At 38.2% G+C, this 23,977-nt stretch overlaps 4 protein-coding genes and 1 pseudogene across 4 annotated transcripts; 2 read left to right on the top strand and 3 right to left on the bottom strand.

The window, feature by feature from the left end:
* Window positions 1-629: 629 nt before the first annotated feature.
* LOC100752567 (keratin-associated protein 20-2-like) lies at window positions 630-803 on the top strand. The gene has a single exon (XM_027413288.1). The coding sequence runs from the start codon at window positions 630-632 to the stop codon at window positions 801-803; it is 174 nt and encodes a 57-aa protein (XP_027269089.1).
* Window positions 804-4,593: 3,790 nt separating this feature from the next.
* LOC100752868 (keratin-associated protein 20-2-like) lies at window positions 4,594-4,761 on the top strand. Its single transcript, XM_027413289.1, has one exon. The coding sequence runs from the start codon at window positions 4,594-4,596 to the stop codon at window positions 4,759-4,761; it is 168 nt and encodes a 55-aa protein (XP_027269090.1).
* Window positions 4,762-10,774: 6,013 nt separating this feature from the next.
* Window positions 10,775-12,205, bottom strand: LOC100753168 (annotated as a pseudogene).
* A 6,015-nt stretch (window positions 12,206-18,220) lies between these two features.
* LOC100753465 (keratin-associated protein 20-2-like) lies at window positions 18,221-18,379 on the bottom strand. Its single transcript, XM_027413287.1, has one exon. It carries the CDS (start codon window positions 18,377-18,379, stop codon window positions 18,221-18,223), a length of 159 nt encoding a protein of 52 aa, XP_027269088.1.
* Window positions 18,380-23,774: 5,395 nt separating this feature from the next.
* Window positions 23,775-23,951, bottom strand: LOC113830628 (keratin-associated protein 20-2-like). Its single transcript, XM_027413286.1, has one exon. It carries the CDS (start codon window positions 23,949-23,951, stop codon window positions 23,775-23,777), a length of 177 nt encoding a protein of 58 aa, XP_027269087.1.
* Window positions 23,952-23,977: the final 26 nt, after the last annotated feature.

Below are 23,977 nucleotides of genomic sequence, written 5' to 3'. Positions count from 1 at the left end.
AAACAAGTGTACACACAACAGTAATTACTACTTAACAAAACTCATCCACACCTCACCCATCCTGTCTTAGCAAGGCTCAGGAGACATTCTTCCACATAAGATATTTTATAAAAACAATACAAAGCAAAAAAGGAAGGGAGGGAGGGAGGGAGAGGAAGGGAGGGAGGGAGGGATGGAAGGAAGGAAGGAAGGAAGGAAGGAAGGAAAGAAGGAAGGAAGGAACTCAAAACCCCTACTGTGGAGCAGTAGAAAGCAAAAGAATATGTGAAGGAAAAATACTAGTTTAGTGACTGCACTCTCTGAGAGAATCAGGTCATATGTCTTCAGTAAACACAGTGTATAGCATAGACATCCTCTTAAAAAAGGAAACACTGTTTCATGCCAGATAATCATTATTTCATCATAGAATTATGACATGGAAACACAACTATCTCAGTTATGCTGCCTATGTATGTAGTAAATCACACAACTCGTGATGTTTTCCAAAGCACAGAGGAGAGGTGTGTGACATGATAATGTCCGTGGTTTTTCCTACCAAGCATTCAGGTGTATAAAAGGCTCTCGGCAGATGATGACACCCAGACTCAAGGAACCTGTGGTCCATAACTGAACAGTCTATTCCTGACACCATGTGTTACTACGGTGGATACAATGGAGGCCTTGGCTATGGCTATGGTGGCCTAGGCTATGGCTATGGCTGTGGCTATGGTGGCTATGGTGGCTATGGCAGCTATGGTGGCTATGGTTACAGTTGCTGCCGCCCTCTGTGCTGTAGGAGGTACTGGTCCTATGGCTACTACTGAGGAGTTTCTACAGCTGCTCAGTCTATTGGTTATATCCTGTTGTCTTACTGGAAGTATCTCCAGTCCACATCACAAATTATTAAATACCTTCAAATCTTCCAAAATTATACTCAGCTATGTGTAAGATGAATGGACAGCATCATTTCCACCTTAGTCCTCATCTTCAGTTGGACTGTGTGACAGCTTGGTTCTTCAGAATCTTTATAATCCTGATGCAGAATGGAAATTATCTGTGTGAAATATATGCTTTTGAATAAACTATTTCTTTGAAAATATCCCTTTCTTACAGCTTTATTAATGTCTCTATTGGTTTGGGAAATATGTTTGTGGATTTGTGTCTGCTTCATCACTTATATGTAATAGTGAACAAATGAGAGAAGATTAAATAAGAGGAAATAGAAAATGAGCAAAGAGGCAGTGGGAAACACTTTGGTTTAGGTTCATATATGGATAGATATGTTGATACTTTTGTCTGCTAGTTAAGTTTTTAGAAGAACCAAAAATTAGTTCTATGAATATTTTGAGAGAACTCCACTTTTTTTCCATAATGGCTGTCATCACATACAATCTCAATAATGTGCAACGTTTCTGATCCTTCACATGTTTTCTAACACCCATGTGCTGGCTAGTTTTATGTAACTGGTGTTGATATCCTGGCATTATCTTGACCCTGTCCCCTGACAAGAGACAGCAGAACTCAGGCAGATACTTAGACAGCCCAAGAAGCCCTATGTTGTGTGGCTATGCCATGCGTTATGTGATTGCATAAGGACTCTATAAGCAAGTGCAAGCTTTCCCTTTTAAGCAAGCACCTCCTGCGTGTGTTCCCTCTCTTTCAATTTCTGCTCCAGGTGAGCAACACCAACCCCTCCCCTTGTTCTCTGTCCCAATATACTTCACATGGGTTTTGTTGAATTTTGTGGTTCATTTTTCATCACCTGGAACTGCAGCAAACAGCAACTGGAAAGGAAAGGAAGGAACTTCCACTGAGAAAATGTCTCAAGATCCATCTGTAATGCATTTTCTTAATTAGTGATTAATGGGGATGTTCCAACCCATTGTGGGTGGTACCATCCCTTGACTGGTGGACGTAGTTTATACAAAAGCAGGCTGAACAAGCCATGGGGAGCAAGCAAGTAAGCAGTGCCCCTTCATGGCCACGGCATTTGCTCCTGCCTTCAGGTTCCTGTCCTGTTTGAGTTCTTGTCCTGACTTCCTTTGATGATGAATGTGATGTGGACATATGAGCCAAATAAAACCTTGCCTACGCAACTTGTTTTTGGTCATGATGTTTCATCACAGTAATAGAAACCATAACTAAGACAACCCATTTTCTCTCTAAAACCATTTTAGCTTACAACTGTTGAGGACATTCTCATTGTAACATTGATTTTCAACTATGATATAGTGGTGACATAGAACTTTATTTTACCCTTTGGCTACATACAGGTTTCCCTTGAAAAATGTCTATTTTAACCTGAAACATTTAATATAAATTATTTTTATTGCACCATTTAGTTGTAGATAGTCCACACATATTTAAGTTATTAATTATGTAGTCTATATATAGCTTAATTTTTGCTTTCCACTGTGTGGATTGACCTGCTGTGCAGAACTTTCCTAGCTGGATTCAAAACAACTTGTCTGTTTTCATTTTTGTTGTCTGAAATGTCGAACTCTAAAGCATGCATGGATGTGGCCAAGCAAAGAAATTCTTCCCTGTGTGATCTTATATGAGTTTCATGGTTTGAATTTTATGTTAAATCCTTTCATTAAGAATTTCATTTTCAGTGTCACTTTCATATATACTTTCAGCCATATGTTCTTTATATATATCAACAGATTGTAGATGATAGACAGACTGATAGACAGACAGATGGACAGACAGATAGATGTCAGACACTGGTTTTGCTACATAATGGTCATAAGTCTATCACCGACAGTATTTGTAGGTTCAAAGAATTTTAAGACAGGTACTGTAAAAATCAGATTTTTTTTCCCATGACATCATCAAACGTCTGTGTTTGTAGTGATGAAAACTTATTTGTATAAATTTGTCTGTTGGAATGTCAAACTCTCTAAATTAGAAATTTCATTAAAAAAATTTCAAGAACCAAAGCCATGCCTTTTAATGATGGGTTTTCATCATCTTACCAGTTCTCCATCCTTCAATTACAAAGTAAGAGACAGAAGAGGTGCTCGTGGCTTGTTTAGTCTCTTTTTAAAGAGTATGTTCAACATAATTTTATGAAGATACTGTATTCAAGTTAATATCTAATGTTTCATGCATAATTGACCAAGATTCTACCACAAAGCATGTTTCTAGAAATTGACCCTAAACCTTGTGTTTAAGTATGTATGTGTATAAGTTTGCATGTGTGAGAGGGCAAGTGAGCTTACGCAAATCCAGAGTAAAACACCAAGTTCCTTACTCTATGTTCTATCTACCCACCTAATTTTTTTGCCATAGAGTCTCACACTAAATATCAACTTAGGCTGACAAGCAGAAAGCTCCTACAAACCTCCTGTCTCTAACCCACATGGCAATAGAATACAAGCATGTGGCTACCTAGATCCTGAAACTCTAACTGTACCTTTCTCCACTGAGTCATATCACCAGACACTGGGTAAACTCTTAAAGTGACATGCTATTGCTCTGCTTCCAAAGTCATGTGTAAGAGCATGTGGATCCCGATTTAAAAATAAACCAAGTTAGAGTTGGGAACACTGCCCAGTGGCTTAAAGCTATGGATACTCTCACTGGGGGTCCCAGGTTCAATTCCTAGCATCCAAACAACAGTTTATAACCATCTGTAACTCGAGTTGCAGGGGATCCACAATCCACATCTGACATTTTTAGATACTATATCCATATGCCACACAGATATATATGCACCTAAAACCTGTATACATAAAAATAATAAAATAATTTTTTAAATTAAGGTTAATTGAAGTTGATGTTGGATCACACAATTAACAAAAATGACTTTCACAGTTATACCTACAATATTATAACACAGGCTCTCTCTCTCTCTCTGCCTCTCTCTCTCTCTCTCTCTCTCTCTCTCTGTCTCTCTCTCTCTCTCTCTCTCTCTCTCTCACACACACACACACACACACACACACACACACACACACACACACAAAACCAAGGATCATGTAGTTTCTGCACATAAAATATTTTATGTTTCAATGGTTTTAAAACAACATGCAGGACAACAATGTGCTTAGAAGTAAATCTACATAAATTCACATAAGATGACAACTGGCCACCAATTACAGATACTGTAAGCAATAAATAGCTTACTCTTCATGAGCAAGACTTCAGAAATATTCTCCTAGAGAAAAGTTCATGAAAAGCAACAACAAGAATAACAAAAACATGAAAGAAAGCACAAGGACTTCCCTGTAGGGTAATTGACACTAAACAACTGTAAAAAAAAAAGGAGAAATTTATTTACTGATCTATATCATCTGACAAAATCATGTGACACATTCACTAAGCTAGATGACGAATGATCTAGAGTCTTGAAACATGAACAGAGTCCCTGTTTTGACCATTGGATGCTGAAGTAGGAGCACAAATATCTCAGTTATGCAGCCTTGTCTGGCCAGTAAATCACAGAACTCATGATGTTTTCTGAAGCTCAGTGGAGAAATGTGTGATGCTGCAATACCTGTGGTTTTCCTCAACAACAACCCAGGTGTATAAAAGGCCTGAGCAAATGGTGACAGCCAAACTCAAGGAACCTACCTGTAGTTCATAACCAAACAGTCTTCTCCTGACAACATGTGTTACTGTGGCAGATACTATGGAGGCCTGGGCTATGGCTATGGTGGCCTGGGCTATGGCTATGGAGGCCTAGGCTATGGTTATGGCTGTGGCTATGGTGGCTATGGTTATGGCTGCTACCGCCCACTGTGCTATAGAAGATACTGGTCCTATGGCTTCTACTGAGGAGATTCTGTAGCTGCTCAGCCTACTAACTATAACCAGATCTCTAAGTTGAAGTAGCTCCAAGTGTCTTAAAACCAGTTCTATAAATTATATTCTTATTTGTGGAAAATAAATGAATTTCAACTTGTCTCATCTTTATCAATAATATGACAGTCTGTAAAAAGTTCTTCTAAAATGTATTTAATAATATGTAGACTTCATCAAACTTGGCTCTCAACATATATGTAAAAATAGATTTATATTGTTAAATATAAATAAACCATATTTGTTTCACCTATTCCATTGTTCTAGTCCTAATAATTGTCTACAATAGTCTTTCAAATGTATTTTGTGTTCATTTGCCTCTGGGAATAAGAAAGAACAGAGAAAAAAGTGAAACTGTCCTTTTGTGATCATTAGGATTCTAAAAATAATTGAGGCAAAAATCAGTTCTTTGTAACAAACTATAAGAGTTTGCTTTTACATGTCTTTTAATATCCACCACTGTGTCTCTATGTCATGCTTTTGTCTTAGAAATGAGCACCTCCCTTCACATTGGAGCAATCATGTTCGTGAGACTTTATGGGTTTAGTTATTGAGCAAGGATGACACTGATGGACATGTCAAAGTAGACAGGAAAACCACCCACGGGTCTTCAGTCTCATAAATACCATAGGTGAATGAGAAAGTGACAGGCAGTCCTCCCCAAGAAAGTACCTAAAACATACATACAAGTAACATTATAATGACTAAGTAGGTTTTATTTTCTGAATATACATGTATATAAATATATGCATGCATTTATAATTAATGAAAAGGAGGTCATAAACTTGTGGAAGATTGGGGATGGGTATGTGGGAGGCACTGGAGAGAGAAAAGAGAAGAAAGAGACATTGTAGTTATAACCTCAAAAATTTTTAATTAAAAATAAGTGTTTTCTACAATAGCTTTACTTCACACCAGAGAACTTGCATTTCTATGTGTTTATGTGAAGTGTGTCTTTCATGGTACCTGTTCTTGGACAGCATACACTAGAACCCAATATTATGAAATGTTTCTTACTTTTTAAAATATCTCCACCAGACAGTGGCCATTTACTTGATCATATTGAGAAGGTCAGCACTAACAGCATACTGGCTTACCAACAAGGCTAAAAAGTATGACTTCCAGACATGTCATTTTATTTCAAATACTTAGAAAAATATATATATATTGTCCAGAGTGGGGTAAGTTTATTAGAACCATGAGATACTTTACCAGTTTCAAATCGACATTAGAATGTTTTCACTTTTGCAAGAAGCCTATTATTTTTTCAGATATGTAACCTGTATGTCCAAATTTTCTCTAAAACCCAATTATTTTCACCTTTAAAATACTTATGTTTCATTGGGAAACTCAAGATGTAACCAACAGTGCTGTGCATCACCCAGAGGACTGTTGATAATGATGTCATGAGAGGATACTGATATGCACAGCTCAGCGTTTTTCTTATTAAACTCATTCTTTTTACCTGGACATGCCCCATAGAGCTGTAGCTTGAGAAAAATCACAAACTCCTTGAAATTGATTTTTAAAAAATCAGCCTGAAACTTGAGCTAAACCTAGATTATCTTGGACAAATTCAACTGACCCAGAAAGACACAAACTGTAATTGTTAGTGCTGTACACTCACAGAAGTTTCTCATGCTTGTATGTCAGGCCAGCCACTGCCTCAACCATCTCCCCAGCCCTCTTTCATACACGCTTGCCAGCCCTAAGAAGGTCCAGCAGAGACCGTTTCAGTCTGTCAGTGCCAACTCCCTATTTCTCAACTAAATCCACAGCTGTGTTTCTACAACACACACCCTGTGCCATTCCAGAGACCACTACAGTGTGTCAGACCCTGGACTGTGGCTGAGGTGGGAATGACTCTGGCGGTATCTTCTCTGCCTGATGCCAAACTTTCCAGGCCTGTGGATTCTGTTGAGGAACTTATAGAACAGTGCAGATAATTTCACTGCTCCTCTTTAGAATTTTGATTAGTGACTGTGGAAACATCACCTTGTTCCTCCCAACATCACATAAGGAAAGATGGTATTACTAGGTAACAGTACATGTATGCATGCAAGTAAACCTGTGCCCACTGGTAAAATATTCAAAATGCTAAAACCCTATCATATACTGATGTCATAACCAATAGCTGTATTAATTACTCTGTAATAAATACTTTTCACAATGTGAGCCTCATTTTTCCCTCTTCTGTTTGATGTCTTCATCTTTTGTTTGATGGTGGGCTGGTTTAGACAGGGTCCCAGAGAGCCCAGGGTGGCCTTGAGCTTGTTATGCAGCAGAGGCTAAACTTTTATCACCACATTCAGCTGCTCTCTCTCTTCTCAGCTTCTTCTTGGACTCTGAACATTAGAAAGGAAACATATTTCTTTGTTTCTGCACAGCCTATTTTATTTTGCTCTGTTTCAAATATCTTTCTTTCTTTCTTTTTTTTTTTTTTTTGGTTTTTGAGACAGGGTTTCTCTGTGTAGCTTTGGAGCCTATCCTGGCACTTACTCTGAGACCAGGCTGGTCTCAAACTCACAGAGATCCGCCTGCCTCTGTCTCCTGAGTGCTGGGATTAAAGGCGTGCACCACCAATGCCTGGCTCAAATATCTTTCTATTGAGGCTAAATTTGTAGTCATGGGGAATTTTTCATTTCATGGTATCCATGCTATTTTTATTAAAAAGTATTAATTCATTTCTATTTGACTTTCAATGTATTTCACATAAAATAAAAATATAGAGTTTTATGTACAGTCCTTTATTGTGAGAAATATCTTTTTCCAAATGATATTTTAGTTACATTAAATTTATATTCATTAAAAATACTATCAATAGAATAAAGATCCAAGTTTACCAGACCTTATGAAAAGTTGTGTATTACAACCTCATTAGCACAGTAAAATAATTATATTTCTTTTTCCCTAAAGTCCTAGATACTTTTCTAATGTCCTCTTTAATCTAAATGTCTTTGTGGATTAATAAAACAGTTATATTAATAATCAGTGAAACAGAAGCAGAAAACACAGACAAGGACAAAATATATAGAAATTAGATAACAAACTGACATATTGAAGTTCTCAGATATCAATAGTTACTTAAAATATAAATGCTCTAAATTTACCAATTAAGGGATAGCAATAAGGAGACTGGAAAAATATATCATCCAACTATATGCAATTTGTATATAACTCACTAAAATAAAACAACGTCTTATATTTAATATGAGTAATACAAATACTATGACATGCAGAAATTAATAAACATTATATTAAAAATTCCATTTTGGTGAAAGGGTTCTATTCCGCAGCATGTGGCTTATTATTCTCCCATGTGAATTTCCCATGAGGCATTTGTCTCATGTTTGGACATTGGCGATTGCAGCATTCAGGTGTCATGATCAGTGCTGCTGTAATATTTCTGTCCATGTTTTTGTAAATATGGTTGTTTATATTTTCCTCCTTTTGTACTTGGTTATGAAGTCTCGGGGACATAGAATTAAGTTTAGAAAATGATATTTCATCCTTGTGTGAAAGCTTCAGGTGTCCTACATTGTAGCCAAGTGGTTCAATCTAGAGATGGTTGACTCTCAAGTGATGGATAGTCATCATCACATGTATTAACATTCTCTGATAAGGAACTGGAGATAAAACAAGTGTATATTTATTGTTCATTAAGAGTTTAGAAAGTGTGTGCTTGTTCTTAGTGTGACTTTTAGCTAGTTGTCTCTCGTTTATTTAATACATTCTTTTAGATACTAGTGCACTAGAATATATATGGATTGTATTCATCACACAATATTCATACAATCTCTTCTTGAAATTGTATCAATTTATTCTTGAAAATTCATGTTGAAATAATTTTATATGATTTAATTACATAGAACTTAAATTTAATCTATTAATTTTTAATCTATCCAGTACCATTTAGTCACAAGGTAATCCTATCCCAACAGCAACACATATCAATTTTCTTTTATCCAATATACACTGATGGGAGATGTTATTCTGTATTATGTTTCTCTTATTGGTTGATGAGTAAAGCACTGTGGCCAATGAGGCAGGAAGATAGGTGGGACTAGGAGATGAGGAGGATTCTGGGAAACATAGGCAGAAATAGTTGCCGTGTAGGAGGAAGAGTAACAGTTCTGGACCCATCTCTGGTAAGATAAGTCAACATGGAAATACTTAGATTAATAGAAATGGGTTAATAATTAAGACATAGCTAGCCAAATAAGAAGCCCTAGTCATCAGACAAAAGTTTCATAATTAATACAGAGTTTGTGTGTTCATTTGGGCCTCAAGGGCCATGGGACCTGCCGGGCCAGAAAACTCATGCTAACAATACACCATTTAGAAGTCCACATGTATCCATAAACATTGCTTTGTGTGGACTGGAGACTTGACTCAGTAAGAGCAAATGCTGTACTGACAAGAAGGCCTGAGTTTAGATGCCATCACCCACATACAAAGCTTGTGTGCTTTCTAGGCCGAGGAGAGTTAGAAACATGGGGTCAGTGTCACCTGCCATCCTAGTTCCAGGCTCGGTGAGATATCATGTTTAAGATGGAAATAAAGTGACAGGACCAGACACTCAACGTCCTCCTCTGGGGTACATAAGCACATCACATACACACATGATCTCTCTCTCTCTCTCTCTCTCTCTCTCTCTCTCTCTCTCTCTCTCTCTCTCTCTCTGTCTCTCTCCCTCCATCCCTCCCTCCCTCCCCCTCTCTGTCTCTCTCCCTCCCTCCCCCTCCCCCCTCTCTCTTTCTCTCTCTCTCCCTCCCTCTCTCTCTTTCTCTTTCTCTCTCCTCCCTCCCTCCCTCCTCCCCTCCCCTCTCTCTCTATCTCTATCTTCCTAGCCCCCACTCTCTCTCCCTCCTTCCCTCTCTCTCCCCCCTCTCTCTCTCACACACACACACACTCTCTCACACACACTCACACACACACACAGACTCACCCTGACATGAACTCACATTCACACTCATACTCTCACACACAGAAACCCACTCTACACACACACACACACACACACACACACACACACACACACACGAACACACTCACAAACACATAGCAATTCTTTTTACCCCACACACAATACCAACAGCATTATTCAGCTTTAAAACCTTCGTGGCTTCCAGTATGACTTTGTATTTGATCTGTCTCAAGATAGCTCTCAATTCAGAAGATTGATTGACTTTCTTGTTTTATTCTTTCTACAGATTTCTAAAATTACATATATGTGACTAAAATTCAAACTACAACTTTAAGTGTATTATGATGTTTGGCATCTTGCTTACTACAGATTTTCTTTGGCTTTAGAATTACTCCTTGGTCACTTGAAAACCATGCCTTCTGACTCTGGTTTCAGTTCAACTTTCTGTCAATGTTAACAACTGCAACATTTAAAAAACTCTCTTTATTTACTTATATTTGAACTACCTATTCATATAGCTATTAATATTCATATGGATTTTTTATAGAAGTGTGTTGTTTCATTATTAGTCTCACAAAATGGAGTATCTCAAAAAGGAAGCTAGGCTAACACCTCCACCTGCAGAGTTGGGGGAAGATGGGGCAATGGGAGTTTTTCTGCTTGCCTGAGTCCAGTGGGAAGGTATAAACAGAACCAATCGAAAAATGGCTGATATTACCTAAGCCTGAAAATAAGGGGTCCCAGAAGATCCAGTTACCCCTCCTAGAAAGCTTAATAATGGCATCATAACAGAGCACTTGGCAGCTCAGGGTTTTGTCTTCCAATTGTTTACTTTCCACCCTGCATGGTTCAAAATAAGACCTGAGCAGGATGGACAAGGTGGCTTTGGGAAAAGTTCCCCCAGCATCACTACACTGGGCTCTGGTCCCTGGTTCCTATCTAGTCCCTGGGGACATTACATTTAATATATTTTATATAAATACACAGAGGAATAGAAAATATAAAGTCTGAGATTGGGGAGAAGTGGGGAACTTGGGGTGAGGCCACAGCCGTGGGTCTTGCTCAGGCTAGCTTGACCTCTTCTTCCACCCCTTTGGCTTCTGGCTTCTCCTCCTTGGTCTTCTCCTCTTTGGTGACTTCTTTTTTCTCTTCTGGATCTTTTTCTTTTTCATCCTCTGTTTTGACTCTTTTGGCCTTTTTGAAATTAGGAGAGTTCTTGTGACCACCTTCTCCCTCCTCATCTGAATCGGAGAATTCTTCCTCACAGGCAATTCGTTTGTCAGAAGAACAGATGGAGACGCTTGTCAGGGTCTTCTTCATCCTCATCACCCCTCTCCTCTGGGATGGCAGCCTCAGGTATTGCCTGCATTTGGAGGCCAGGCACATGGGGCAGCATTCTCAAGTTCTCAAAGAGCCTCTGCTTGATTCTCTCCAAGTATTCATTAGTGTTCTCGCTGGTCATATTGGAAGGGCTGATGTAAAGCTGGAAGTCTGGTCCAAAGTATTCAAAGTAGTCATTGTACAGTAGCTCGTTAGGGACCTCCGTGTCCAGGGCCAGAGCTGTTTCCTAAGTCCAGCACCGAGCAACATTATGGATAGTATAGCCACCTCCTCCCAGCATTAGGATAGGCAAGTTGAAACTTTTGACAAACTCCACACACTTGGCATGCCCTGTGATGGTCAGATTGAAGCAATCTAACCAGTATCCAGATAGGGAATCCGAGCCACACTGTAAAGACTACTGCACTAGGCTGGAACATCTCCACTTTAGACATGACTGGCTTGAAAACGTCTTCATAGGACTCGTCATCAATCCCATCGCAGAGATGGTAGTTAACAGCATAGTGCTTGCCTTTGCCAGCCCCAATATCCCGAAGGTCCCCAGTTCCTGGGAAGTACTCTCCATATTTATGAAAGGACACAGTCATGACTGGGTCTGTGGTATAGAAGGCCTCTTCCACACCACCGCCATGGTGAATATCAATGTCAATATACAGCACCCTCTGGTGATACTTTAGCAGCTCCAGGATGGCCAAGACGATATCATTGACGAAACAGAAACCGGATGCTTCAGACTTCTTTGCATGATGCAGACCCCCAGCCCAGTTCACAGCAGTGTCCGTCTGCTGCTCATTAAGTGTCACAGCACTTGCCACAGAGCCACCAGAACTCAAACAAGCGGTCAAATACTGGGCAGTCCTCGCCGATGCTGAATCTCTGCATCTGTTTGCTGTACTCAGACATGTTGTCTGGAAAAATGGAATGCAAGAACTTAACGTAGTCATCACTGTGGTACTTGGTCATCTCCTCAGCATTGGCTTTGTGAAGACGATAGATTTCCATTTTTCAGTAGAGACCATAGTTGAGCAGCAAATTGTGACTCATGCGGATTCGGTGAGGTTTCATTGGGTGGCCTTGACCATAATAGTAGTTTCCAACATCACCGTCATAGTAATAACAGACTTTCCTCTCGGTACCCCGAGTCTGTGCCATCTTGCTCACCGCCCGGCCCTCCCGTCAGTCTGTCCCTCGTATGGATTAACTCCGTTTTAGTTGTGGAAAGAGCTTGTACCTAATTTGTTAACTCCTTTATTTACATAATGTTGAATGTTACTAGAATTTTTTGAGTTATTTTGGTTTGGTTTTTTTTTATTAATTTATTTCTTACATTCCAATCCCAGTTCCCCCTCCCTATTTTCCTTCCGCTCCTTCTACTCCCCCCTCCACCCACCTGCTCCACGGAGAGGGTGAGGCCTCCCCTAGGAAGTCTACTAAGTCTGTCCCATCATCTAGTTGAGGCAGGACCAAGACACGCCTTCTCCCCTACACCCCTGTGTCTAGGCTGGGCAAGGTATCCCTCCATATAAAATGGGCTCCACTATGATACACTTGACCTTCATACAATAGGTTGCTAGATTTTTTTAATCATTTGTTCTCTGCATGGTTATACTGCATTCTTTACTTACAGAGCTTTATTGCATTAAAATATACCACATCTGTTATTAATGTAGTAATGCTTACTATCTTCATATTAATGTTAGCTGATTATATTTGATTCATAATTAACTTACAAATACTTTTTGACATATTAGGGGAGTGTCTGTTTTAGCAACATGTACTTAGCACTGTTTATCCAGACTTAATTAATTTTCTGAATATTCATTGATATATTTGGTTTATTTACACTATTTACCAATATATGGACATGAAATATGTATGTATGGGTTTACCACACCATCACTGTTTCATCTTTTCTCAAGGTTTTCATATTCTGTTTTCTTGTTTAATCAGATCTATTGTGTCCTACTTTTCTCTCTTTTTAAAGAATTTTTTATTTCATTCATGTATTTGATATGTGTGTGTGTGTTTGTGTATGTTGCCAGTATATAAACACACACACACACACACATACACACACACACACACACACACACACGCACGCACGTGCACACACACACACACACACACACACGCACGCACGCACGTGCGCACACACACACACACACACGCACGCACGCATGCACGCACGCACGCGCACACACACACACACGCACACACACACACACATCAGAAGAAACATGTAGCATTCAGTTGCCTGTTTCCACTGTGTGAGTCCCAGGCATCAGGCTTAGCAGAAAGCTCTATGACACACACAGCCATTTCCCTGGTTCTGTTTTTCTCTCCTGTGACTTGAAAATTACATGTTGTTTTATTATAGATATTGCCATTCAATAAAGAATAAAGTCATGTCTTCTAGATTATATCTTAAATTAAGTTTGCATTTTATCATTCATGTAATCCTAAAGACTTAAAGTACTTAACTGTGACTATAAAACTTCATCTTTAGCTCCATTATTTCAGGCAGTGATTCTACACATAGTTTGATACTCCATAAACATGAAAGAGGATGATGGTGGTAGCGTTCAATATTTACTATGGTAGTCACTACCCCTTGTTCCTCAGTCTTAATTGTGTTTACAAAGGAAATATTTTTTTTGTCCAACTGACAAACTCCTTTAGCATATCTTTTAATGTGTCCAATGCCAACAGATCCCTTGTATTTGTATGCCTGGCATGATGGCATTTCCTTTTACCACATAAATATTTTCACCGAAAACTACTTAATTAAGCACTTTAAAAGGCCATCTCTAAACAAATCAAACAAACTTGGCTTTGCAGCATAATTAAAATTCTGGCATTAGTTTTCACAGTGTTACAAAAATTGTATATACTCAAAGCTAGTGTGTGCATGTTAAGATGATGTTAAGTGAACTTAGAAGAAAATAGAAAAACATTAGCAGTAATCCAGGAAAGAAACGCTTTAATTACAAGAAATTCTGGAGAGGAAAAAAGTGAAACATTTCTCCTTCACTGGTCAGAAACCCTCTACCTCAGTGCTTTAGAAGACTGAAGAGACACAGGGATCCTTGGGTGTAACCAGTGATTTAGGTAAAAGCTTTTTAGGCAAAAGTCACATGTGGTCCTTCCACTCTCCTGGGATAATACAGCTTTCTCCTCCTTTAACCAATCTTGTTCAATTTTGGCCAAGAGCCTTTTATTGGAATATTTATCATGAAATGCTTCTAAGAAAAGATCCTAAGAAAGGTAATTTCTAGTTCCTGTGGTAAATGAAACAAAGTAGAAACAGAGAAAATAATCTGGAGTTGCTTTCAGAAATTGCTGTGTACGAAGTTTCCCTTGGAGACACAAGTAATGTAACCTTTCAGAGACATATCTCAGGGGCCATCCTGCAGGTCCTATTTGACGTGAAAGATTTAGACAAGTATTTCTTACTGTAACACGAGACTTTAAAGATATGCATATGTTTATATCATAAGAAACTTAAAGACTTTACCTATACCTACAATGGTTTCCAGCTTTGTCCATTTACCTGAAGACTTCATAATTTTGTGTTTTTAATATATGAATAATATTTCACTTTGTAAATATAAAACATTTCCCAGTATATTAATCAGTTAGTGGATGTCTAAGTTGCTTCCATTTTCCTAGTTATTGTGAGATGAGCAGCAGTTCACTTGGATGAGCAGGTGCTTCTCTTATGACATAGTCTTTCTGGTGTATGCTCAGGAATTACACATGATCTAGTAGATCTATTTCTGTCACCTGAGAAACTTCCATCCTGTCCCACATTGGCTACAGTAGTATACACTCCCAGCAGCAATGAATAAATGTCCTTCTTTCACCAAACTGGCAATCATCATAGTTTTCATAACTTATCTATTCTGATTGAGTGGGAGGAAATTTAAAAGCAATTTTAATTTTCATTTTCATGATAGCTATGGATATTAGACAGTTTTCTCCATTTATCAGCCATTTGTGTTTTATCTTCTGAGAACTCTGTTTAGTTCCATTTTCAGATTTTTTAACGATGTCGGCCTTTTGGCTAAGATAAGTGTGTTGTTGGTTGTCTTAATGTTTAGGCTTTCAGGTGTAGGTATACTATACATAATAACTTCCTGTCAAATATATACCTGTTAAAGTCCATTTTCCCATCTTGTAGTTCATTTTCACTTAAATGATGGTGCCATTTGCTGTGCAGAAACTTTTTAGATTCATGAGGTCACATTTATTAATTATTACTCTTGATATCTGTGTTACTGTGATCCTGTTGAGAAAACCCTTTTCCTGTACCGATGAGTTCAAATGTATTCTCAACTTTCTCTTCTGCGGTGTAGAAAATTAGGAAGATGACATGGGTTGGGGTCTGCAGTTGGTGGGGCAGAATGTGGGTATGTAAGGGGACTAATGATACAGGCATACTTTCCTGTGAAAGAGAACAGGGGTCTAAGGGTAGGCTAAAGGAGAGAACACAGTGAAGGACAGCAAATGCCAAAGACATTCCAAAGCAGTCAGATGAAAATGGATCACTTCGGGAAGCCTCCTCAAATATCTATACACGAATGTGTAGTTTAGATGTAGTTGCCCTGTTACAGGGCAACAATGACTTTTCTGGACACCAACAATAAGCAAAAAGCCCAATTCCAGGAATGTGCTTTCTCTTTTGGAGTTGTTAGGAAGCGAGGTCTCGTAGACCACCTAGCATTATAGGTTATTGCCAATGATTTGGTCACCACCAGAACTTGACAGTAAGGCTCTGTGGCTAAAGACACCACACACTTGAATTTGAATTTGGAGAAATCAGGCTGGTTACCACCTGCATGCTTCTTTCCTACTAGCTCGTCTTCACAAGGCTAATGGAGGAGAAAGGGAATCACGAATCTTAGCCAGTTGTGAACTAAACCTGAGAACTACAAGAATTACTGGCCTGCAGAAAAACAAGTTCACTAATGCAACAGGTCATAAATGACACAGTAGTAACCAATCACTTTCTGAGTGCATCTCAGTCCAGCTTCCTGAGATAAAACAAGTATCTGACACTGTTGTTGAGCTAAAGAAAACCTGATGCTAAATAGGTCATAGGTCCAAAATAAACTAGTACTATTACTCTGCTAAATGATCATAGTATTAAATTGACTCCCCAAACACCTTTATACCCATAAATTAGTATCTCTAAACTATCTTCAGGGAAGCTTCTTTTGACAACAGACAACAATGTGGAGACCCACAAGTGATCCAGGTCGGTAGATGACATACTGCAGAATGCACTGATCTAAGTGGGACATCTATATTATACATTCTCCACACAAGGTTCAAGGATCACTATGGAGACAACAGAAAGATTCCCTAAGCCAAAATGTTTAGGTGACTGAGGAAACCATGTTTTCTGGACATAGCAGAATAACTGCATGGATCAGTCCATAGCAGTTGAGATAGCACAGACAAAAATATATATGTGCCTGACAAAACCCAACCACAGAAAGGAAGGTAGCATAAAAGTTCTATCTCTACATAAGGCACTATTGGCAGTTGATAGCTGCTGATATCAGGAAAGCTGGGTTTCTTTAAGGGTACAGCCTCTTCATCCTCCAATGAAGCCCATAGAACCATGGCTATATGAACAGCACACATTGAATTTAATGAATTTTTTTAAAGACTGGATTTTGAGAAGAGGGAAGACTAGATATGGGAAGAGTTGGGGGGATGGCTATGATCAAAATATATTGTATGAAATTCACAAAAAAACTAATAAAAAGGGAGAAAGATCCTTTTGAGTGACACCAGCTGACTTACCATAGTGAAATGGCTACAGAGAGAAAATGGGTGCCAGGGAACATGTGAAATAAAGAGGAACTCTGGACACCATTGAGACTGTGCATAATGACAGGCATTGCAGAAACATTGGTATAGACTACTGTCAAATGATCATAGAACTTACTTATTGTACCTGAAATTATAACTAGCAGACAAAAGAATTTGGTCTCAAAGATAGGTCCACGACTACCAAATTCATTGTGATGTTTCTCATGATAGAAAAGTTGTGGATTGAATGACTCTCAATGGCTTATAATTATACCCAAAGACCAGTATCTTCCAACCCTCATCATGGAAATATTTTTCAGAAGATACTGATTAACACGAAGACCCACAAATGATCAAAGCACAGAAAATAAGACACTAGGGAATGCCTATCATTAAACAGGACATGCATATCACAGTCTATCTTCTCAAGTACTAAAGATCAGTGAAGAAGAAAGGAAATAGAACTATTTTAAGAGTCATAAAGTGAGGGCTGAGTGTTAGGAAATAGTCTTTTCTGGACAAGGTGGGGCAACTGTACACATGAATTCACAGCAGCTGTACTTGATTTTTTTGTTTGATTTTTGGGGGCTTTGTTTTGTTTTGCTTCTTTGTTTTAAAAGAGTACAAATGTTGGGTGAGTAGTGAAGGAGGTATGGACTTGGAAGCAGAGGGGTCAGGTATTGACATGATCAAATTACATCAAATGGATACTTAAAAAACTAACGAAAAGAGAACAAAACTAAATTTTACAAATTAGAGAAGATAATATGTCATATACCTCAGTTGTATTTAATAGCAAAATCAAACTTACTTAATTCTAAATGACATCAAATTTTATATTTAATAAAAAAAGGCTATGAGAACAACCTAAATGTGTATCAATAGATGAATGTTTATAATAAATGCCTCATTCTCCTTCTGGTTTCTTTGTCTTCTCCCTCTTCCTGGCCTACTCCTTTGCCATTCATCCACAAACAGCTCATATGTGTGACAAAGTAGACACAAACACAGAAGCATATTTCTGAAAACAATGGAGACTTTAAATACAAAATATTCTCAATTAAATAGTTTATTTAAAAGCATGTATTTTTTTACACAGAAGATGAGATTCCAACTGGCTCACATTACACAAGGCAATATGTAGACATCAAAGAATTCTGCAAGCCATCATCAGGACAAACTGAAGGTAAAAAGGAAGATAGGAGTGTTGTACTTCATTTAATTTACTCAGGAAGCTAAGTATAATAGGAAACTTGAACCTAGGAATTTTTGATGGGGGAAAACGTCTAGATATTTCCAGTAGGAAAGGTGGTTACAGCCTAGAGACTGGGCAGCTGTAGAAATTCATCAGTAGAAGCCACAAGACCAATATCTTCTATAGCACAGTGGGCGGTAGCAGCCATAACCATAGCCACCAGAGCCACAGCCATAGCCACAGCCATAGCCATAGCCTAGGCCACCATAGCCATAGCCCAGGCCTCCATAGTATCTGCCATAGTAACACATGGTGTCAGTAAATGGGAATGAGTTACTGGTGATCAGTTACGAGAACAGTAAGGTTCTTGAGTATGGATGCCACCATTCATCAGCAGGCTTTTATATACCTGGATAGTTCTTGGCAAAACCACAGACATTACAGCATCACATGTCTCCTCTTTGCTTTGAAAACATCATGGATTGTGATTTATGAGTACACAAGGATGCATAACTGACATAATTGTGTCCATACATCACATGGCCATGGCCAGATTGTGCATCCTGATTCAGTTGCCAAAACTCTGAGGCATTCTTTATTTAGTTGAGTAAATACATGACATAATTCTGACAGATGACATAAATCATTAATTTTCGGTCTTCTCCTTTTTATGTTTACTAGGTTTTCCTTACTCGGCAAGAAGGTCTTTGTGTTTTCTTTCCTGTTATTTTGTTTTGTTATTTGAAATCCATCTTACCTGAGAGAGTACATTTCTGTCATTTTCCACAAGTAAGTCAACAATTGGTTACATTATCTGTAACTTGTTGGCAAGTGTCAACATATTTAGATATATTCCTGACCACATCGTTTTCCTGCATGTTGTTTTAAAATCATCAGAAAATAAATACCACTTGTGTGGAAACTATACATATTCCATGTTTCTCTTTGTGAGCCCATGTGATGATGTTGAGGATATGTCACTTTGAAATGCACTATGATTGTGTGAGTAATCCAAAGTCAACTCTGATTAATGTCTTATTTTTTTTTAATCAGGACATACATGTGCTCTCACACATGACTTTGCAGGAGAGCAGTGACACCGTTTATCAGTTAAGCAGACAGCTGGAGATATCTCACTAGGTAAGAATACCTGCTGTGAAAACAGAAGCACATTAGTTCAAATCCCTGAATCCACATAAAAAGCTTAGTGTTGTCACATCGGTGCTGTAGGTTTAAGAAACAGGAGGACTTCTAAGGTTTTCCTGTTGTCAGGCAAACAGGCAAATTGCATGTGCAGTGATGGAATCTGTCTCACAGGAGTAAAGTTTGTTGAGAGAGAACAAGATAGGAAATTTCTTCCCTGACCTCTAGTCATATTCGCCCAACCACCAACTTATGTATGTGTGCCTACTACAAACACACACACACCAACATCAATTCCCATGGACATTCTCCAGTGATGGGACCTTTGCCTTGTATGCACAAAACTTCAGAAACAATCCTGAGTATTGTCCCCTCTAAAAAATAACTCTACAGACTCCTTAAATTTGATCAAGTAAGCCACATACACTTTCTTTGTCTCAGTTTTTATGTAAAGGCTGTAGTATTCGTATTAATAGTGCAAAGGCTTCATTAGAAGGCATGGTTTTGAAACTTTTAAAAATTTATCAAAATACATGTTGTATAAAGCAAAACATATCTATTAAATATGATCAGTTCAGGGAGTATAATACTCAAAGAAACAAATATTGGAAATGAGAACACATCATGGTAAATATGATGTGTTCATCATATTTTCATGAGAAGAGCATGTTTTCATGAGAATACAATTTCCTTCAGATTTAAAGCACCTAACCTGGAATTCTCTGGATCCACAAACACTTCCAGTTACATAATTATTATCATTATAAACAAAATCAATCGTTCATATATAGGAAAAGACTATATATGAAACCAAATAATGAATAAAAATAAAATTTTAAATGAATGGAATAAACATAAACTTCAATCAACAGAACTTGTATAAAACTGCCTTACATATTCCAAATTAAATTCACATGTATGAAAGTCAAAGCTAACATTCAGAAATGAGAGAAAACACATGATATTGGTGTATCTGTGTTTGGGTCACTTCATTCAGAATGAATATTTACAGATCTGTTTATCTAAAATTGCATAATTTCATTTTATTGAGAGCTAAATAATATCACACTGAGTAAATATAATGTTTTGCACTATGCTTTCAGCTGTAGATCGTCATCTAGGTTGCTCCCATTTCTTGGACGCTGTGAGTAGGGCAGCAATGAATATGGAAACAGAGGTAACCCTGTAGTAGCATGTGTGCAGCCAACCCTGGTATTATATCTGAATCATGTATTAGATCTCTTTCTAAATTGTGAGGAGCTTCCATTCTGACTTCTAGAGTGGTTGAGACAGCTTGCACTCCCATGAGCAGAAAATAAAGTGTTTCCTTTCTCTAAATCCACATACATCAGCATCTGTAGTCAGTTGTGTTTTTCATCTTATCCATTCTGACTGGAGTAAGAAGAAATATCAGGTAGTTTTCATTTCCGTTTATCTGTTAGTTAACAATGCAGAACAGTTTGATTCTACATCCTATTTTATAATTGAATCCTTTATTTTCTTGATGTTTAGTTTTTGAGTTCTGTGTGTATTTTATTTTATTTTTTGCAGGGGGTAAGAACATTATTTCACTAAAAATGATGTGAAAAAGTTTCTAATTCTTCTATATTTCCCTCTTTCCATGTTCACTCTATGAGCTTCATGCATGGGTTTATTGGAGCGCATTCCTCTGTCTTCTGTCACTGGATGATGAAAACACTGAAGAATTAGAAAGTTAAAGAATAAAGACAGAGAAAGTAATGATGAGGCTGAGTGAGAGCTCAGTCGGTAAAGCATGGCCTAGCAAGCAAAAGTACTGGAGTTAGAGCTCCTCGGAGTGCTGTGGAATAATCCTGTACACTGTAAAAAAAAAAAATGTGTGCAGGTTTAGAAACCAGGCTTCTATTGAAGTATAGTCATTAAAGATTTTTCCATTATATAGGATGCTTCTTCACTCAAATAATGGTATCATTTGCTGTACAGAAACCTTAGCATTATGAGGTCCTGTGAATCAATTGTTGGTATTAACATCTGTACTTTTGGATTTCTAGCCTGAAAGTCTTTCCTTATGCAATAATTTCTAGTGCTTTCCCAACTTTCTTCTCTATCAGGTTCCATAAACAATAAGTCTATTGTTATGTCAGCATCATGCCATATTTATTTTTACAGAACTGTAGATATCAGAAAATTCCTAAGAGGACATGTTGGGAGCAGAACTTGGAAAGAGAGTAAAGATAGAATGGAGTAATATAAATGTGTAAGGCATAAAAGTGCACCAGGAATGGGGGCAGGAGGGCATGAAAGAGAAGAACCTAAAAGAAGTTACTACAGGCTAAGAAACAAGTGCCCATTACCAAGAATGGGTTACCCTTTCCACAATTGTTTGCTATAAAGATCCCATAGACACCCCCAAAATGACAGACTTTTCCCTATCATCTTATTTAGTTTCTAAGACTTGATGGTAAGATCTCATTGCTGAAGACCGCAAATCTGTGAGTCACAGAACATGGAAAATAACCAGGTAATTCCACAGAAGCTTTAGCCCTACTAGCAAGATTCCTTAATTCTGAAAACTTCTATGTATGCTAAGTAAGGGGGAAAGTAGCCATGGGCCTTATGCAGCTATAAACCTTGTAAGCCACAGTAATATCTGGCCTATCAAGATAAGCCCACTAGTTCAATAGTTGTAGGAACAGGTTGGGAATAAATGACCAGTTTCCAAGTGATTTAGGGCACACTTCATAATATGAAATCTGTACTTTGCACTACTCTCCGGTCAAGAATCTATGGCTGGACATGTGTTTGGACCTAGAGGAAATCTGCTACTACTACACTGCTAAAATGGATACAATATTAAGGACTACCAATATCTTGCCATTAAGTCCATTGACTGGTGCATCTTAAATCTTCTTCAAAGAAGCTTATTTTTGCCACAGATGTTGACTCTGGCAAAGGCACATTACTGGTCAATGAGCAGAAAATAAGGGACTGCAGAACACTTAGCAATAATTGGGACATCTTTATCATACACTACTCCACAAAGATCTGGTTTCATTGTTTACAGAAGAGGGAAGAGCAGACTGTAAGACCAAGAGACCATAAATAAATACAAGTAAACATTGCTTTCCAGACAAAGCTAGAAATCTGCATGTGTGAACTCACAACAGCTGTGGCAACATCACAAGATCTGTGCAAGCTTAAAATAGAGAAAAATCCCAACATGGAGAAAGGAGGTGGGCACAAGGTCCCACTACTAGCTAAGGAACTATTGGAAGCTGATAGCTGCTAGAAGATGGTTTCTTTAGGCATGTGACTCTGGGTAGGTCAGCCATGCTCCCATGGATACCCACACTTCCCAGAGTACATAAGCAGCACAAATAAAACAAGTATGTTTAATATAATTTTATTATTATCCCCCCAAAAGGGAAAGTTTTTTGTCTTCAAAATGCTAGCTCAGCAAGAAAGGGACTCAAAGTACTATGGTATGGGAAAATAAGTAGGGTGGATCTTGGAGGAAATTGGGGAGAAGGGTAAATATGATCCAAACACAGTTTATTAAATCCTCAAAGAACTAATGCTTAGTCTCAGAATCAATTTGGTTATGACTTTTTAAACAGACAACAAAAATGGAAAGTCATATCATATCCAACTAAGACTCTTTATACAACAGAGCAATCCATAACAGAAAAGAAGACCAATATATATATAAAATAGGAGATTAATAACCATTACTAGGAAATATCTCCAGCTGAATAGATGGAAGACAGGAAGCTGATGTTAACAAGATCAGAGATTGGAGTAGACATTTTTCAAAAGGAAATCACAGATGACCCAAGGGTTAAATAAGGTTCCATTTCATTAATATCTCAAAATTACAAATCAAACACACTATAAGACTGTAGCCAACAGCTGTTAATAAAATGGGTCTTAGCATATGGGTGTTAGAGAACATGAGAAGGAAAGCCGAGTCTGTCTTCTGTGAGAGCGCATATGATGACAGCCATTGTAGAAAACACTGTGTAGACTCTTCCTCAAATAGTCATAAAACTAACTTGTGATACTTCTGAAATTTCAGCTAGAAGACAAAAGACTTTGACCTCAGAAAAACATCTGTACTAGCAAACTCATTGTGGCATTACTCACAACTGCGAAGATACGAGAACAAAGCAGATATCTATCAAAAGATGAATGTTCTGTCTCTCCTCTTTCTTTTCTCCCACTTTCTTCCTTTGTACCCCCAAACCCCACACAGTTGTGACCAAGCAGACAGGAGTCCACAAACATACATTCCATATGAACAGATAACATTAAATAGAGCCAAAGGGATCAATATTTTCAATGAAATAGTTTATTTAAAAAGAAATGATTTTAATACATAGTAAGTATCTAACTGTCTCATTTTTCCAAAGGCATTATGAAGACAATGAAGAATTTCTCTGCAAGCTGTCACACTGTCAACATGTAAATGAGGAATATGATGGGCATGCTGTATTTTGTTTACTCTTCCTCAGATAATTTAGTATAAGGTTGGAATTTATGATGAGTTTCAGGAAGAAAGGTGGAGTGAGCAGCTACAGAATCTCCTCAGTAGAAGCCATAGGACCAGTATCTTCTACAGCACAAGGGGCGGCAGCAGCCATAACCATAACCACCATAGCCACCATAGCCACCATAGCCACAGCCATAGCCACAGCCATAGCCATAGCCTAGGCCCCCATAGCCATAGCCCAGGCCTCCATAGTATCTGCCATAGTAACACATGGTGTCAGGAGTGGACTCTTGAGAGG

The sequence above is a fragment of the Cricetulus griseus genome, chromosome 4 (genome assembly GCF_003668045.3).
Source record: "Cricetulus griseus strain 17A/GY chromosome 4, alternate assembly CriGri-PICRH-1.0, whole genome shotgun sequence".
NCBI lineage: Eukaryota > Metazoa > Chordata > Mammalia > Rodentia > Cricetidae > Cricetulus > Cricetulus griseus.
This window is presented reverse-complemented; position numbering and strand designations above follow the sequence as displayed.

Bases quoted from the DNA above. Each gene is read 5' to 3' on its own strand.
- LOC100752868 (XM_027413289.1), top strand. From the start codon at position 4,594: ATGTGTTACTGTGGCAGATACTATGGAGGCCTGGGCTATGGCTATGGT.
- LOC100753465 (XM_027413287.1), bottom strand. From the start codon at position 18,379: ATGTGTTACTATGGCAGATACTATGGAGGCCTGGGCTATGGCTATGGT.
- LOC100752567 (XM_027413288.1), top strand. From the start codon at position 630: ATGTGTTACTACGGTGGATACAATGGAGGCCTTGGCTATGGCTATGGT.
- LOC113830628 (XM_027413286.1), bottom strand. From the start codon at position 23,951: ATGTGTTACTATGGCAGATACTATGGAGGCCTGGGCTATGGCTATGGG.